We start from the raw sequence: 17,577 nt of genomic DNA on the forward strand, positions 1-17,577 counted from the left end.
TTCATAGCTAGTTTTCTACATTCACAATACAATTCATGAAAAGCATTTAATAATTCATCATAAGAAAATTCTTCTTGAAAATCATTTGATGTAAGAGTAGATTCAGATTGTACCTTATCTTCTTGTGCCATAAAGCACAAGTTAGTTACCCCTTGTATTTCTTTGGAGCTAGTATCATCATTGTTGCTCCTAACTTTTATTTTCTTGCTTGACTCTTTCTTGGTCAAGGCTTTCTTCCTTTTTATCTCTTTCTTACTTTCTTCTTGCTTCCTCTTCTTCTTTGTCTTTAGGAAGCTTTTGAATTTTTCGGTGTTTGGGTATGGATCCTTGTTTTCATCACCGAATTCTTCATTTGTTGTTCTTTCTTCCGGATTGGGAGATTCAACATCGTTTTCTGCAGGCTCACTGTTAGTATGTAATTGAAGCATATGTGAGCTAAACAGAATATTGTCATAAATATTTTCTAAAGTATCCCAGATTTCCTTAGCAGATAAACATGCAGAGATTTTATTAAATTCAGTTTCATGGATAGCACAATATAGTATGTTCATAGCATTAGCATTCAATTGTGCTAAGTCTTTTTCATTAATAGTGTGAGAGAGTGAGTGAGGGCCTCTAGTAATGATGTACCATAATTCATAGTTTGAAGCTTGAATGAATATCCTCATTCTAGCTTTCCAATAAGTGTAGTTTGTGCCATTAAATAGAGGTGGTCTATCAATTAATTGTCCCTCTCCTATAGAACATCCCACTTGGGTTGTCATGATCTTTAACTCTTGATTGTGAGATCAATGGGTACTATTAGAGCACCTTGCTCTGATACCACTTGTTGCCCAAGGTGACAATCCAAGAGGGGGGGTGAATTGGTTTCTTCTAAATTTTTGGTACTTTTAAAACTTTCTTAATTAAGTGCGATGGATGCTCTCTTAGGTTATTTAAGTGAGTTAATCTAATGCAAGAAGAGAAGATAAAGCAAGAGAAAATGAAAGCACAAACACAATGCAAACACACCAATATATAGTGGTTCGGTGCTCTCCTTAGCACCTACGTCCACTCCCCAAGCGTACCCTTGGGAATTCACTATAATCTTGCGGATTACAGTTGGATTATTTTCCGGGCTCACAATCCAAAAACCTTGTTGGTTTTACGGGCTCACCAACGAACCTATACACTTGGTTTTCCGGGCTCACCAAGAACCTTGTTGGTTTTGCGGGCTCACCAACGAACCTATACAACTTTGGTTTTCCGGGTTCACCAAAAACCTTTGTTGGTTTTGCGGGCTCACCAACGAACCTATACAACTTTGGTTTTCCGGGTTCACCAAAAACCTTTGTTGGTTTTGCGGGCTTACCAACGAACCTTTGTTGGTTTTGCGGGCTTACCAACGAACCTTTACAAAGTGTTTAAACAAATGAAAAGAAAAGATTTAAACTCCTAGATGAGCATATAAAGCAATATGAACAACAAGAAGAGTTAGAAAGAAATTATCGCTTTGAAGTCGCTTTGCTCTTCTTGGTCAAGGAAGCTTCACTCTTCAATGGGGGAAGGAGCTCTTAATGCCTCTTTGAATCTGCTCAATCCCTTTCTTTGATTCTTGAATGAAGCTCTTGATGAAGCTTGTCTTGCTAGGGTTCTCTCTTGAATGCACTTGATGTATTTTCCCCAAAGCTTGCTTCCTCTGATGAATACTCCCTCTTAAATACTTCTCCAACCTCCAAATAGTCCTTTCTGACCGTTGGATTGAAGAAACTAGCTGTTTATAGCCGTTGGGAGTCCAAAAAGCATTTCTGCACAACTAGCCGTTATGTTCAGTCCGTGTTTGGGTCGGCTCAACCTGTCCTTGGGTCGACCCAACCTTCACTTGGGTCGACTCAAACATTCCTTGGGTCGACCCTCTCAGAAAACACAGAAACTTGAAATTCAGCCTTCTGTTGCCTTGGGTCGACCCAACCTTTCTTTGGGTCGGCTCAAACCTTGGGTCAGCTCAACATTTTTCTTGGGTCGACCCAAGGTCAGCTTCAGAAAATTTCAGAGCCTTGAATTTCAGCCTTTCTTCACTTGGGTCGACTCAACCTTTCTTTGGGTCGACTCAAGCTTGGGTCGACTCAACTTCATCTTGGGTCGACCCTCTCAGTAAATCCAGAGAACCATTTTTCCTTCATGTTTTGAGGTTCTTGAAGTTTGGGTCGACTCATGCTTACCTTGGGTCGACCCAACCAACTGTTCATCTGTGCCATTTTTGCAGGAGTGTGCCAAATGATTTCTTGATGTGCCGGGGTCGACTCAAACAATCTTTGGGTCGACTCAATCCACACTTTGCTGCATTCTCAAGATTAGATCCATCCAAATGAACAAGATCATATATATATTTTCAATTAAGCATATGTACTGAGAGTAATGAACTTATAAATGAAGTATCAATTTAACTTATAGCATGCTTTGGATAATTGTTTGTTAATCATCAAAATAACACTATCATCCTCACAAGGTGTCAATTTATTCCAAATATAAACAATTTATATTTAAACTTTGTGGTCATAATAAATTTAAAACTAAAATTTCATAAACATCAATTATGCATAATTTCACAAAAATAAACTATTTATTTTATGATACAAATTAATTTCAATTTTGTACTAGGACAACCTTTTCACTATAAGGGATTAACCTTATAGCAGGACAACCTTATAATTCAGCACAAGATTGATATTTTATCAATAAATCTAGATCTAATCTTAATTTAAAAATTAAATCATGCATAATTCTAGATGTTATAGGCCAATTCCATCGGCCAACCTGGCTCTGATACCAGTTGAAGGAAAAATTTTCCGAGTTGTCCGATAAAATCGAACGCCAGGCATGAAAAATTATTTTTAATTTTTTTTTATTTTATTTATAACAATTATAAATATTAATTTAACTTTTATGTAAAATTACCTCAAGCCCGTAGCGGAAGTTGGTCGAGGTAATTTGAATCTGAATCTGGATCTAGATCCCTGAAGGTAGCTCTGCAAGGCCTGGATCTGCAAGCCCTCTACTTCGCACGCACGTCAAGCTTCGCAAGAAGGTTGGATGATGTCTTTACTCGTGCAAAACAATCTTTTGCAAAAGGACCCTTGGAAGAAAGGAAATCTGGAAAAAGGACCTTCCTATTTCTTTCTTTCTTCTCTTTCTTTCTTTCTTCGGTTTCTTTCCTCCCGTTTCTTCACAATACGCCTGAGCCGAACTGATGCCCGTCTCTTGATCTTGATCACAGAGGGAATGGAAGGAAGGAGAGGACACCGGCCCTAGACCGTACTCCAAACCACCAGAGGGAATGGAAGGGAGGAGAAAGGACTCCCTCTCTCTCTTCTTCTTCTTCACAGAAGCAAATCTCTCCTTCTGTCTGACAATTTTCTTCTCAAGAAAATTCTCATCCTCTCATCTTCAAGATGATACGGTGGCCTCAAATAGGCCAACGCTAAGAGGAGTTAAGAGGCGTTATTGACCGAGCATTAAAGAATTCATTTATGGATGAATTTCATAACGCTTGTTTCAAAACAAACGGTGGGAAAAAACTAGTGAATCCATGAAAACGTGCCAGATTTCAAAAATCTAAATGAATCGGAATGTAGCCAGTTCAAAACCGAACATTTTGGTCTAGACGGCAAGCCGAACGGAGGCTAGACGGTGGCGCGGTGTGGAGACGAAGCTGGGAGGAAGAAGGCTCTGTTTTCTCCTCCCAGCATTTCTCCATCGCGGCTCACAAAGAAAAGTGTTAAGGGTCCATGAGGGAAAGTGGTCCATGGGTCCATGGGATTTAAAAATCAAGTCAGCCGTTAACCATTGAAATGGGTTTAGCCAAATAGGAAATGGGTTAGCCCATTTTGTAATAAAGCAAGCCTATTTGGTTCTAATCCAAATTGACAGCCGATTTAAATGATTTTTGACTCGGAAAAAATTCCACATGAGTCCGACTCATGGGGAATTCAATTGGGTCTAGTTTCGGCTCGATCCAAATCCGACTTAGATCAGAACAAATACGAAATTAAATCTCACTTAAATCATGATCGAGCCCAATTACACTAATTTAGACCCAATCAAATCCAATCTCAACAATTGAGTCCTGATCAAGTTCCATTACATTAATTAAAACTTGATTGACCCGAAATACAGACTTAATTAGTTGTTCATCCATGAAATTTAGCATGTACCTCATGTTCGGTGCTAGCAGAACATAGACAGAACTAAATTCCAAATGACCCATAATTTAATTCTTAATTAAATTGGGTCAAGACCTTCCTACTTAGTTTGACTAATGTGCGTGACTCCGATAGGTTCGAACACTAAGCCGGTAGTACATGGACTACTCCATGCACTAATCGAGGTGACCATTTAGCAATGATACCCGACGTCCGGATAGGTCGAATATGCAAAGCAACATTCAAAAATCTAAACATATGGTTATTGCATAATTCATCCCTATGACCATCGATGCTCAAGATGACCTCAGAGTGGACTGTCGAATTCTGGGTCCGGTCATCCATAGTGTATTTCAATTAATCAAATCAAGTGACCATCACTTGGTTTACCCTGGCCAAGGTTTTACTGAATTGAAATACAGCGAGACATCAACTCCTATAATCTGGAGCGGTCAATCCCATCTTGACTCGTACACAGACTTCGCGAGTACTTGACTGCACCCAGCATCCTTCCGATCCCTGAATTAGAAATTCAGGTCATCCAGTGCCTAAGTACAGTGAGTTGCTTGCAAGTCACCGTGACAGTCTCAGGTGTAAGGGGTACTTATGCCCATATGCTTTGCAAGCTAACTCCTGACAGTAGAGTGCTATGCAGGTGAGTCACTGTTCAGTGACGATGTACTCTTACATCTCACCTGTATGCCATACAGTATCTCCACACTCCTTGATTTAAGAGGACAACCAACTAAATGGCACACAACGACCTATACTTGACATAGCTATCGTCCAATTGATAGCTCATCATTTGGTCGCGAACTGGTTTAAGGACTAAATGATAAAACCTCTTTTATCCACTAAATTAGTCCTAAGGACTTCATCACAATACACAGGAGTTCAATTTGAAGATGCAACACTTGTGATGAATAGAAAATTGCCAGAATAAATTTTTATTCATTTTAATAAAACATATACATAATTCAATTTCTTACAACTAAAAAATTGGCTTTGGGACACAATTCCCAACAAGTTTTATTTCTTGTGCACAAATGGTTACTTAAAACAACATAGTTTCCATATTACAATAGCAAACGGCCCAGATTTTTTTATTAACCTGGATGGCCGCAGAAGTAAATATTTTTCTTTCTATTTATGGATCTTTATTATCCGACTAAATTGAGAAAGAAAATGATATCACATGGATTGATATTACTTGCCCCTCCCCCCTTCCTCTCCCCAAACCAAATAAGAAAGGAGATCCACTTTTTTATGTAAAACTCTATCTTAGGTATGGGATTCATGGAATCATACCAAATCAGTGATCTACTTTGGTTTCTATCTCAACTTTTATTTAAATTTGAGATTTGCCGAATCTCAAATCAATGAGCATGTATAACAGAGTGGAGATCTGAAGGGGGGACCAAATATATCCTCATATGACACCCACACACATGTATATATTTGTTTTATTAAGCAAAAGTTCCTAAGTACAAACTTGTTAATTCTTCAGGTCATAACTATATTGGATCTGAGCACTTGCTTCTTGGGCTGTTGCGGGAGGGTGAGGGTGTAGCTGCTCGTGTGCTTGAGAGTCTTGGAGCTGATCCAAGCAATATCCGTACACAGGCATGTTCTAATTCAGAAGTTGGTCCATACATATACATGCATATATAATCTTCTGCACTTTTAACGATTATGTGGACTATAATCTTCTGTTTTTTAAGTAGGTCATTAGGATGGTTGGTGAAAGCACAGAAGCTGTTGGTGCTGGGGTTGGAGGAGGAAGCAGCGGCCATAAGACGCCCACACTTGAGGAGTATGGTACTAATTTGACAAAGTTAGCGGAGGAGGTAATTTCTCATTTTTTGATCATAAAGAATGCATATTAATACTTGTTATTGAAACATTAAAATCTAAACATTTTATGATGTTACAGGGCAAACTAGATCCAGTTGTTGGCAGGCAAGAGCAAATAGAACGTGTTACCCAAATTCTGGGAAGGCGGACAAAGAACAATCCCTGTCTGATTGGAGAGCCTGGTGTTGGAAAGACGGCCATTGCAGAAGGACTTGCTCAACGCATAGCAAATGGGGATGTTCCAGAAACAATTGAAGGAAAGAAGGTTTGTTTGGATTATCCTATTCAACTAGTTGTCATGTACAGGTTTTGGTCACTTCTGTTTCTTTAGTAATTCTGGGAATTACATTTGTTCCTTTTGTCTGATATAGTTAATCATGCATTTGTCCTTTGTTTTCCTTTTCTGGGTGCAATATTTGACAATATTGGGTATCTTTCTGATTGTCTGATTGCTTCTAATCACCCATCTTTGGCTCTCAATCATAATACTTGACTTTGGACAATGCTATTTTTTGACTCGATCATCTCTCTCTCTCTCTCTCTTTCTTTTTGAAAAATCTAGGTCATTACCCTTGATATGGGACTCCTTGTTGCTGGTACAAAATATCGTGGAGAGTTTGAAGAAAGATTAAAAAAGCTGATGGAGGAAATAAAGCAAAGTGATGAGATAATGCTCTTTATCGATGAGGTACACACATTAATTGGAGCAGGAGCAGCAGAGGGTGCGATAGATGCTGCTAATATCTTAAAACCAGCTCTTGCGAGAGGTGAACTACAGGTATTAGAAGATTTCATGTCACTTTTTCCCCCTTTACCTTTTGCCCATAGTTGATTATTGTCATTTCTATTTTATAAAGTGTTATTTTTCATTGAAGATTTGGAGTACTGTTCTTGATTGCTTTAACACTGGAAAGCCATCGAGCCTTCATCTTTTTGTGAAACTAACTTTTAGCTAACTTTTTCTTATTAGTTTCTACTTTACATCTTGTAAATGGAGTTCCAAGATGCTAGTAACTGGCCATAGTAAACCAAGCCCTTGTTCATTTTGTTCAGTGTATTGGAGCCACAACACTCGATGAATACAGGAAGCACATTGAGAAGGATCCTGCTCTGGAAAGACGATTTCAGCCAGTAAGAGTACCAGAGCCAACAGTTGATGAATCAATTCAGATTCTGAAGGGGCTTCGTGAACGCTATGAGATTCACCACAAACTTCGTTACACAGATGAAGCTTTAGTTGCTGCTGCTCAATTGTCATATCAATACATTAGGTTTGTTATTCAAGTTTCAATACATAAGGTTTCTGTATGTTAGTCCTTTTAGTTTGGTAAGTAGAATCAGGGCATAGTTTCCTCATACAATGCTGTTTTTTATATGCTGTTACCATTCTTAGGTGAACTGTATGTGGTAATTGGTGGGTCAGAAAAGTCTCTTTTCTTTTCAATGATCAATGGTACCTAATATTGTATAAAAGCACTTGCTTAAGGCTTCTGCTGCCTAACACCTTGATGTGGGGCTCTCCAAAAACTTCTTGGGGCTCATGCGTCTGACTTTATTGCAGTGTTACTTGAACACTTGGCATGTGTGCCAAGTGTCCAAATGTCCCCGAGTGTCGGACATGGTAGCCTCCAAAAATCTAGGTAGGCATGCATGCATGTATGGATACATGTATGTAACAAATACAGACATGCATGTGTGTAACAAATACATACATGCATGTGTGTAACAAATATGAACTCTTTATAACCTTTTAGTGTACCGGTACATGGTATTGGAGGCATTTCGACACTCAGTAAGGAAGGTGTGCCGACACTCGGTACGCCAAAAAGATTTCATACCGTATTGTACCGATACAGTGCTAGTGTGGCACCGATACGGAGTCTGGTATCCAGACGGCGAACCGTGGTCACATGAGATGCTTTTTCTTTTTCTGCTATATATCTTGCCATCCTTTCTACCTTATTATTGATTCTCTAATTGTGAGTCACATCTTTGGTACTTTAGGAAAAGGGTGAGTGTTGGTGCAACAGTAAGGTTGCTCCATTATGACCTAGAAGTCATGGATTTGAAACCTCTCCACACATGGGGATAAGGTTGTATAAATCTGATCCTCCATAAACCTAGCAATGGAGTGATCCTTATGCATTGGGCGGCCTTTATCTTTGGTGCTAAGGCAAAGTTACGATCATTTAAAAAGAAATCATATTTTAAGAATTATCCATGCAACTTGGTAGCAGGGAGTTTATTCTTGCAAGTAGCTAGAAGTCAAGAAACTATGACTACTAACTCTAAGAGATGCACCCACAATAAGCATTAAAAATTCGAGGACAAAGAAAAGTAGATGTTACTGGGAGTGCTGGAGAAGTCTTAAAACTTTAGGTTCTAAATTATTTTGCATCCATAGATATTTGGGATAAATATTAGAAGGCAATTTGGATGGTGTTTAGAGAGACTATTGGGTTAGAACTCTTTAAACTAAGGGCTCTGTTTCTTAGTTGAACAAGAAGACGTTCTTGATTGGAAAAGCATATTGTCTTTAGGAAGCATATTTTGAGTGAAATTAGCATTGAAAAATCTTTTCTGGCTATGTATTGGATATAGAGTTTCCTCATGTCCCAAGGATTGTGGTACAGAGTGAGAGGGTTCTTGCATAAGACTATATAAGTTTCAATAACATTAATGAAATGCTAAATTTTCCTTATTGAAAGTTACCTTTATTGTCGCTTTCTTGTTTTTTTAACCTAAAATTTGGTGTTAAGAAGGCATAATGTTCTTTTGAAACAAGGTCTACTATGCCAGAACTGGGGCTTGGATTGGTTGCTTGGCAGCACGGGTCAGTATGCCCCTGTACCGTTCTGTGCTGGGCCCGTACTGACACAGTAGAGGAGGCAGGAGAGAGGGGGAATGGGAGAGAGGAAAAGAGAGAGAAAAGGAAGAGAGAGGGAGGGAGAGATCACTTCCGTGCCGGCCTCCCTCTCTCTTCCTTCCTCTCGCTCTCCCTCCCTTCCCTGCTCGCTCTCTCTCTTTTCCTCTTTTTCCTTCTCCTTCTCCTTCTCTTCTATTGAAAGCTTTTCGTTTCGGTTGCCGGAACTGTCCCGGTCCGCCACTGGTACGGCTCGGTACGTCCTGAACCATCCGGTTCGAAATGGTTCCACCGACCATGCTTTGAACCGCTTCAACTTTTCTTTTTTTGTTTTCAAATAATAAAAGGTATATGGTAAAATCTGGGTTGTTGATGCCTTGTTTTTATAGGATTTAGAATGGGATGATGAATGATATCTTTTGCATGTCTGCTCGCAAAACTTCACATCCCAACAGTTGCATGATTGTATGATATGTGCCCTGTGGTTCCCTTACAATCTATAAGAGCAGAATTGAGGAAGCTTTGATGGTAAACAGTTGCCTAAATATAAGTATTTTATGAGCTTTTCTTGCAAAAGAAACTACAAATTTAATTTAGCTGACCTCTGTAGAAAGTGAGATGTGAATATGAAACATGATGTGAACACTACTAAGAATGCTTGCTCTAATTCTGCCTATCTTTTAGTAATTCTCTCTTCATGCAACCAAACAAAATCTTAAAGGGCAGACTTTTGCCCTAGAGGTTCATTCTACTGTTAAGAGATCACTTTTTTATCACGCTGGATGCTTTCATTCATCTTGCACTAATAACTAACAACTATGGAGGAGTGTTTTTTCTATCTTACCCAAAGATTGGCAACTACTCCTTCATACGGGTTTGCCTAACCCAAAATCATCTCTCTGGCACAGTACATTTTTGACGGTTGATTCATATTCTTCCTCCCTTGCTTTCTATTGGATTTCTTATACATTTTTGTGTTCCTTCAGTGACCGCTTCCTTCCTGATAAAGCAATTGACTTGATTGATGAAGCTGGTTCTCGTGTGAGGCTACGCCATGCACAGGTATGGCTTTATCTTTTCCCATTCAAACAGGAAGTTTCTCTGCTTGCTGTATTAAGGAAGATCTGTCCTTGCCAGCTTCCCGAGGAGGCCCGAGAACTTGACAAAGAGCTCAGGCAGATCACCAAGGAGAAAAATGAGGCGGTCCGTAGCCAAGATTTTGAGAAGGTATTTGACTATCAATTTCTGATTAACTATCGATTTTGTAATTATTCATATCAAACATTTTGGCAGTTATAAATGAGCTTGAGAGATGGAAGTTGTGTTTCAAACAATATTTGTTTGAGCTGACTGCTCATCTTATTTAGATTTATGTAGTTGTTTCATCTTAATCAGCCTGCCTCATCCCATCTAACCTATATCTACTCTTCTTGGACTAAAATATATTTTTGACAGGCTGGGGAGCTTCGTGATCGGGAGATGGAACTGAAGGCGCAGATATCAGCCCTAATTGACAAGGGTAAAGAGAGAAGTAAAGCGGAGAGCGAGGCAGGTGATTCGGGCCCTGTTGTGACAGAAGCAGACATACAACACATTGTGTCTTCTTGGACTGGAATCCCAGTTGAGAAAGTCTCGAGTGATGAGTCAGATCGCCTCCTTAAGATGGAAGAGACTCTTCACAAGCGTGTTATTGGCCAGGACGAGGCTGTCAAAGCCATAAGCCGTGCCATCCGCCGAGCCCGTGTCGGTCTCAAGAATCCCAACCGGCCAATTGCTAGCTTCATATTTTCTGGGCCAACTGGTGTTGGAAAATCAGAGCTGGCTAAGGCACTGGCTGCTTACTACTTTGGCTCTGAGGAAGCCATGATCAGACTAGACATGAGTGAGTTCATGGAGAGACATACAGTCTCCAAGCTCATCGGCTCACCTCCTGGTTATGTTGGGTATACTGAGGGTGGGCAGCTAACTGAAGCAGTTCGCCGTCGCCCCTATACTGTTGTCCTCTTTGATGAGATAGAGAAGGCTCACCCGGATGTATTCAACATGATGCTTCAAATTTTAGAGGATGGGAGGTTAACGGATAGTAAGGGACGAACTGTGGATTTCAAGAACACCCTGCTGATTATGACGTCCAATGTTGGAAGCAGTGTGATTGAGAAGGGAGGGCGTAGGATAGGATTTGATCTTGACTATGATGAGAAAGACAGCAGCTATAATCGAATCAAGAGCCTGGTTACCGAGGAGTTGAAGCAGTATTTCAGGCCCGAATTCTTGAATAGGTTGGATGAAATGATCGTGTTCCGGCAGTTGACAAAGCTTGAGGTAAAGGAAATTGCTGATATAATGCTGAAAGAGGTGTTTGAGAGGCTGAAGGCTAAGAACATAGAACTTCAAGTTACAGAGAGGTTTAGAGACAGGGTGGTAGAGGAAGGTTATAGCCCAAGCTATGGAGCAAGGCCCTTGAGGAGGGCCATAATGAGGCTCTTGGAGGACAGCTTGGCAGAGAAGATGCTTGCTGGAGAGATCAAAGAGGGAGACTCTGCCATTGTGGATGTTGACTCTGATGGAAATGTTACAGTTCTTAGTGGTGCAACTGGTGTACCAGAGTCCCCAGCTATTCCTGTATGAAGTGTAATAAACAATGTACCATTTAATTGTTGAGCGGTTTCATGTTAATGTACTTCATCTAGGTAGAGGCTACCACAGCAGCAGCAGCCCAATCATCTTATTTGCTGGTTTTAAGTTTGTGACAGCTTACAGCATACAGCCCCATGAATAGAGTCCGGGTAATTAAAGTTTGAGGTTAGGGCACCAAGAAGAGCAAATTAGTTTGACTCATTAAGTCAGAAGGCAGACTTGAGCTATTTCTGTTCTTTATCAAAATTGTGTACTCTGATAGTATTTTCCTGCTCTTTAGCTTCTCTGTACGAACTGGCTAGATTTTATGCAAACTAGCTTGTAATGCATGGTCAGACCTAGTTGTGAATCAAATGCCATATATATTATTCACTGCTCGGAAATTTGTTATTGATCACTTAATCTTCCAGGAGGAGATGCCCAAACTTGCGATGTGTTGGGTGTGCTACCTTTACCTTTTTCTTAATTACATAGTCAAGCAATCACTTTTCCATTAGTATGGTGTTCAGGGCTTGGATTGCTTCACGGGAGGCAAGGGAAGGTGACATGCTGTTTGTCTGCTGTTTCTGGTAAGTGAGATCTTCGGAAAACCTTTCACCAGATTTTAGCCCTCAGTTTTATCGATATTAACAGGTTAGCTCAGTCGCTTGTCCATGTATGGCGTAATTGTTTGGTGCCAGCATACTGTGAATAACATTAGAGACTCAGGCTACTACAAGAGAAATTTGTCGGCGTTGTTTCTACAAGAGCTGCAGTTTGTTGCTGCTGTTTCTTTTTTTTCTTTTTTCTTTTTTTTTTACTTGTTTTTGGCTAACCAGTTAGTTTCATGTTGCTTGATACATGTATCATTTTGCCAAATTCAGCTAGTCTCCTTGTTTGTGAAGATCTGCATCTGTGTATACTGGGGTAGGCACCAGAAATGGGATTCATGAAATAATTCAAGCTATGCACATTAAAACAATTAAATGATCAAAGATGAAGACTGGAAAAGTGTTCCGATCCCACCAAATCCTGCTTGACCTAGTGAGAGAAGTAAATCCTTTTTGTTTTAGCTTATTTATAGTCCAAGTTGATGCATTTCTGGAATGATGAAAAGTGGCTTGTTCACCATCATTCTTCTCTTCTGAATCTGTTGGGCAATAAATCCTTTGCTTGCGCAAGCTAACACGATGTGTCAGATCATTTACTTTGATAACATGCTGCAATTGGAAAAAATTTTGATGCCCAACCAGTGGCCTGTTCCTTTGAAATAGACAAATCTACTAAACACACACTTATATACGATTTGTTGATGTATATTTATTTCATCATTATTTATTTATTGATTCATTTTGCTGACAAGGTGCAACAATATGTTAAAGATCTGCACTTATAAGCATACTGAAAGATGCAAGGTATGTAATAAGAGTTGATTCTACTTTACAACTTCAGTTTCCAAGTAATGTTCCTCTTTTGTTATGAGGCATTGATTAGAAAATTATCTCAAAGAGGGATATATTTTTTATCATAAATGTGGGCTAATTTTAATGAGTTTGATATGCTGCATTTTATTCCTTGCAGCATTCATGACCTTCTAATCTTCGATGCAGACTTATCTGCAAGAAGAATGACCTTACTAACTTGGAAGACCTCAAAAGAAATATATTAATGGTGAAACTTTTCACTGTAATTGCAGCTTACCACTTGATCTCTTCGTCATGAATCAGATACAACTGGATAATTTTGATTCTACTGGTAGCCGTGAATAGATTATCCGTTTCTCTTTGAGGCGATACTGCTTTGCAATGGGAGTTGCTAGCTGAACAAAAACACACAATCTGTGTTCTTTACACAATTTCTCTACCTCCCAGGTTCAACACATTGACAAACCAGGAATGAATGCTAATCTTGCATACACACGAACACTCAATAAAACTACTGAAAGAAAAGGTGGTGAGGGAGTATGTTAGAATGTCTCTGGTAGTGGTCTGCCTTGAAGAAAAGCTCTGAACAGTACAAGAGACCTCTCAGGCTGTGAGAATGGAGCTTCATGAGAAGCTCCTCTGATGGTTGCAAAGGTTAGGATATCCCCGTAGACTTGAGTCCATCCACCAACCTGTCAGCGGCATCAAAAAATATCAGAATCTGATGCATGTAGAGGAAACCAATATAATCTTAGGAATCTGATTTGGGAACAAATGGAGTTTGGATATACCTGTTTTCCCGCAAACCAAACTCTGTAAGGAACTGTTGTTTTAAGTTTTAGTTCCTTTGCCAATCTCTGCACGAGCGTTCTACTCCCGGTCAAAGGAATGACAGAATCCTGATCTCCACTATAATTGAAGTGAACATAATGTAAGATTTCTACCTCCTTGAAGCCTAAACCTTCGGAGAAAAAAGGAAGAAGGAAGAGATTGTAGTTCATAATCCATTTCACACTTGATGAATTTGAGCATTTTATTAGTTACCTGTAAACCAATACTGGGATTCCAGACCTGACAAGTGAGCCCACAACTGAAATTGTGGGTATTTCCAAGTTAAGCAGCTCATACTCAAGAACACTGAAAGTGCACCAAAAGCATCATAAGAACTAGTAATCTGTGTAGACATGAAACGAGCAAGCTAATGAATCGCATGTCTTCGCACAGATGTAATGACATGATCAGCACTGCATTTTCTACTAATGTAGTTGAACTCAACTGTATTTCAGATTAAGCTAGATCATCATCCACAGAATTCTTTGGGTGGTGAAAGATTAGTCATTATTACCTGCTGCAAACTGACCATTTTGGCACCCCAGCAAGGCGAGCATGAAGAGCATCTTGAACATCTTTGCGGTTGAGATAGTTCACTGTTTCATCCTCCACACAAACATCAATATTCTCGGTAACTTGCTGCATTAAATTTATCAAACTAGTTTGAGGGCAAGGTTACGAAGATAACGAACAAGGGAGGAAGATGAGAAATCATGACTTCGCATTGATTTAATCAGTGCAAAGTGGTTTCGAACTTACTTGAGGACTTAGAACCTTGGATTGCGACAGAACTGATGATATGCAGACATCAAGCGTGACATCATATTTGTCGACAAATCTACTTGTTTCTTGGGTCACTTGGCCCATCACTCGTGCACAAACTGCACTCAATGAGCCTCTGTAGTACTCGCTTACGTATCGAGAGTAGTTACAAGCCAACGTGAAGATTCTATACGTTGAGTCTGATATCAATCCATGGGACCAGAAGAATTCTGCTCTTGAATTGAAGTCAGTGGAGAACTCAAGAACTGGATTGCCCAGCTGCCAGGTACATCGAGAAAAAGGAAAAATTGGCTGAATTTAAGCATAGCAATGATATAGGTCATTCAATTATCTTTTCCAAACAATGAAACAATTGCCTGAAATCTATCATTTCTTCTATTACCGCAGCTCCTTTGAGATTGAAGATATTTTTCTTCTTGTTGAATTTAACCATGAGTTCTGCAAGCTGAGGAACATAATGACCTGATAGAAAATAACAAATGAAGTCATGAAAATTTATTACAGCCATCACAGGGGTGAGAGCAGAGAGCAATGGTATTCTACCTGCATAGCTTTCTCCTGTGATGTAGAGGTCCCTGACCTTGTACTGTGGGAACTTGGAGAACCAGCGCAGCAAGAACACTAGATTATCCCTAGCTTCAGGAACCAAAACAAGCCATAGTTTCAGAGGCTCCCATGTTCTTCAACTTTTTAAGTCACTCTAAAAATAAAAGACTCAATTTAAAATTCTGTTGCACAGATCTGTGAAATTAATGCTAAATTTAATAAACCTTTTTTGGTGAGTAAATGATGGGCGGAGCCATCCATCTATCTTCTTTTTCATTAGGCTACAGAAAGAGGTTTTAATTACTTTAAAAGCTTAAAAAAAAAAAAAGATGAGTAGCATAGACTTTGTTCATGTCTGTGGACAACATGGAGAAGCTCAATATAATCAACTCCCAACAGAAGGGAGAGAGCAGGTCTCCATGGATCTCTTGAACATTTTGTTCAGATCTGCACAAGTAGAGATAGACATTGAAATAAATGATAAGTGTCATGGATGAGTAAAAGCAAACTCACCTGTCATCTTATCATCCACACCTTCATAGCAGGAAGTATCATTGGCATAAGAGAAGCCAACTCCAGCTGGGGTCTCTAAATACAACATATTGGCCTCTGCAAATCACAGTAAAAGTCCATTCCTTTCCTCCCCAAACTTGGAATAACAAATAAGAGAGACCATGATGTTACCTTTGTTCCAGCTATACTCATTCCTCACAAGCACCTGTTCACTTGGCCTAAAAGGCCCGTTCTCAGAGAATGCCCCAACCCCAACAGAGGAGCAACCTGGGCCTTTAAAGATGTGGAAAAAAAAAAACATTAGTAAGTGAAAAGAAGGAACTTTGAACTCTGCACCAAAAAAAGATGTTGAAAATAAAAAAGAAAACTTTGGTAGGTGAAAAGAAGGAACTTTGATCTTTCCTCCCTTTGTCTTCTGCTGTTATCTCAGACACACTCAGAAACCAAGATGTTTTTTCCTTCTTCCCTTTGCACATTCTAAAACTAATGTTTGAAGTTAGCATTACCTCCATTCAACCAGAGGACCAGAGGCTTTGCGGATGGATCTAGCTCAGCTTCAGTAAAGTAGTAGAAGAGAGCCCTCTGCTTCCTGTCATCCACTGTGATGTAGCCTGAGAACTGCTGGAAGTCAACCTGGGGTTGGCCGGGGAGCTTGCTGATCTTATCTTGGAGGGAGAGATTGGATACTAACTCCTTCGAGGAGCATGGTTGGAGTAGAATTGCAGCCATTACAATGGCCTTCCATGCTAGTGTCTGCATGTTTCCAGAGCCACACACACACACACACACACACACACACACACACAGAGAGAGAGAGAGAGAGAGAGAGAGAGAGAGAGAGAGAGAGAGAGAGAGAGAGAGGAGATTGGTGCTAAGTGGAGACGAAGGGAGGCAATAAATAGCAAGAATTCTACTGTTTCTTTTTTAAACTTTTCTTGTGCAATTAGTTTTGGTACTTAACCCTTTTCAGTTTATGAACAAGCCCCGGGTTGAATGAGAGACTGGGGCTTGTGCATTTGTGCTTCTCCCTCCTTAGGCTGAGCATTAAATGTGGAAGGTGTAGAAAAATGAAAAAGTAATGCATCCTAAAGCGAACATGGGACAGTAGCAGTCACAGTACTATAATGTTGTTGTATCTGATCTGATGGCCCCATGGTTATAAAATTGAGGCACCCTTTAACATGTATATGAAAATAAATAGATAATTTTAGGGTCCCGTGATTGTTTACAAGGGAAAAAAAATCTTATCTGGTTGGAAAGTAGGCTTTCCTGCATCAGTTTCTTTTTCTCTAGTGGTTCAGAGAATTGGTGGAGCATGCACCGGTGTAGGCTTGCAGGCAAGAGGCAGTGGAGTTTTTAAATCCAAAAAAAATCTTTGAAAAAGGAAATGATTGATCTGTTCTTTTCTTGTAAGAAACTGACCAAAGGCAAGAGGCTGTCTCTCTTATGGATCTTGTCTAACACCCAAAAAATTAGAATTATTGACTGATTGAAAAATTAATAACTAGATGTACAGCTGATTCTAAGGGGGAGCATTATGATCATATAAATATCAAGAAATTCACTTATTATCCAATTTCCAAAGAGATTCATAGGTATAATATTTTATTTTTTGATATGTGCACTCTTCTTTTGTTCTTCTCTCTAGGTAATGATGCAAAAAAAGAGACAAAAAAGGAGTTTCTCTATTAGATAAATGAGCATATGCATCCATTCCCTTTCCAAAACAGGAGCTTGCAGTTATTGCTGATAATATCTTCCAAGAAAGAAGACCCCTTTTCTTATGAAAGTCTTCAAAAAGTGATCTGAAAAGGATGCCACGATTATGCTGTGCCTCAAAGGAGAGGAGGAGCCTTGTTGTCCCCCAAGAACAGCCATCTTCTACTTTAATTTTTCCATCCTACTGCTATTCTTTTTCCCAGCTTATGGGAAATATCTAGGAGATTACTTGATAATAGAGCTCATT

At 39.6% G+C, this 17,577-nt stretch overlaps 2 protein-coding genes across 5 annotated transcripts in view; one reads left to right on the forward strand and one right to left on the reverse strand.

The window, feature by feature from the left end:
* LOC103697332 (ATP-dependent Clp protease ATP-binding subunit ClpA homolog CD4B, chloroplastic) overlaps window positions 1-11,918 on the forward strand; it is a 33,308-nt gene extending 21,390 nt beyond the window's left edge. For all 3 annotated transcript variants that reach the window (XM_088710079.2, XM_088710081.2, XM_088710080.2), the window contains exons 3-10: window positions 5,689-5,804; window positions 5,906-6,028; window positions 6,115-6,300; window positions 6,598-6,813; window positions 7,089-7,306; window positions 9,885-9,960; window positions 10,036-10,125; window positions 10,354-11,918. In XM_088710079.2, the coding sequence (XP_088566205.1) occupies window positions 5,689-5,804; window positions 5,906-6,028; window positions 6,115-6,300; window positions 6,598-6,813; window positions 7,089-7,306; window positions 9,885-9,960; window positions 10,036-10,125; window positions 10,354-11,526 (2,198 nt within the window). In that variant the 3' untranslated portion in view covers window positions 11,527-11,918. The remainder of the gene's footprint in view (window positions 1-5,688; window positions 5,805-5,905; window positions 6,029-6,114; window positions 6,301-6,597; window positions 6,814-7,088; window positions 7,307-9,884; window positions 9,961-10,035; window positions 10,126-10,353) is intronic.
* A 1,352-nt stretch (window positions 11,919-13,270) lies between these two features.
* Window positions 13,271-17,577, reverse strand: LOC103697331 (serine carboxypeptidase-like 45). Of its 2 annotated transcripts, none has more exons than XM_008779171.5 (10): window positions 16,118-17,577; window positions 15,783-15,884; window positions 15,612-15,707; window positions 15,096-15,188; window positions 14,935-15,014; window positions 14,529-14,810; window positions 14,284-14,408; window positions 13,983-14,075; window positions 13,730-13,847; window positions 13,271-13,630 (listed from the first exon to the last, which is right to left on the reverse strand). In XM_008779171.5, the coding sequence occupies exons 1-10, from the start codon at window positions 16,368-16,370 to the stop codon at window positions 13,481-13,483; spliced, it is 1,392 nt and encodes a 463-aa protein (XP_008777393.3). In that variant the 5' UTR covers window positions 16,371-17,577; the 3' UTR covers window positions 13,271-13,480. The 2 variants fall into 2 exon arrangements, with proteins under 2 accessions (XP_008777393.3, XP_008777392.3); XM_008779170.5 differs by having other exon boundaries at window positions 13,336-13,630; window positions 14,529-14,843; window positions 16,118-16,442.

This window comes from Phoenix dactylifera, chromosome 13 (assembly GCF_051530095.1).
Source record: "Phoenix dactylifera cultivar Ajwa chromosome 13, Ajwa_hap1_PhDact_Kaust_v1.1, whole genome shotgun sequence".
Lineage (NCBI taxonomy): Eukaryota > Viridiplantae > Streptophyta > Magnoliopsida > Arecales > Arecaceae > Phoenix > Phoenix dactylifera.

Bases quoted from the DNA above. Each gene is read 5' to 3' on its own strand.
- LOC103697331 (XM_008779170.5), bottom strand. From the start codon at position 16,370: ATGCAGACACTAGCATGGAAGGCCATTGTAATGGCTGCAATTCTACTC. The intron at 15,885-16,117 runs GTAATGCTAACT...ACATCTTTAAAG, and splicing joins GGTCCTCTGGTTGAATGGAG to GCCCAGGTTGCTCCTCTGTT. The intron at 13,848-13,982 runs GTAACTAATAAA...CTTCAATTATAG, and splicing joins ATCCCAGTATTGGTTTACAG to TGGAGATCAGGATTCTGTCA.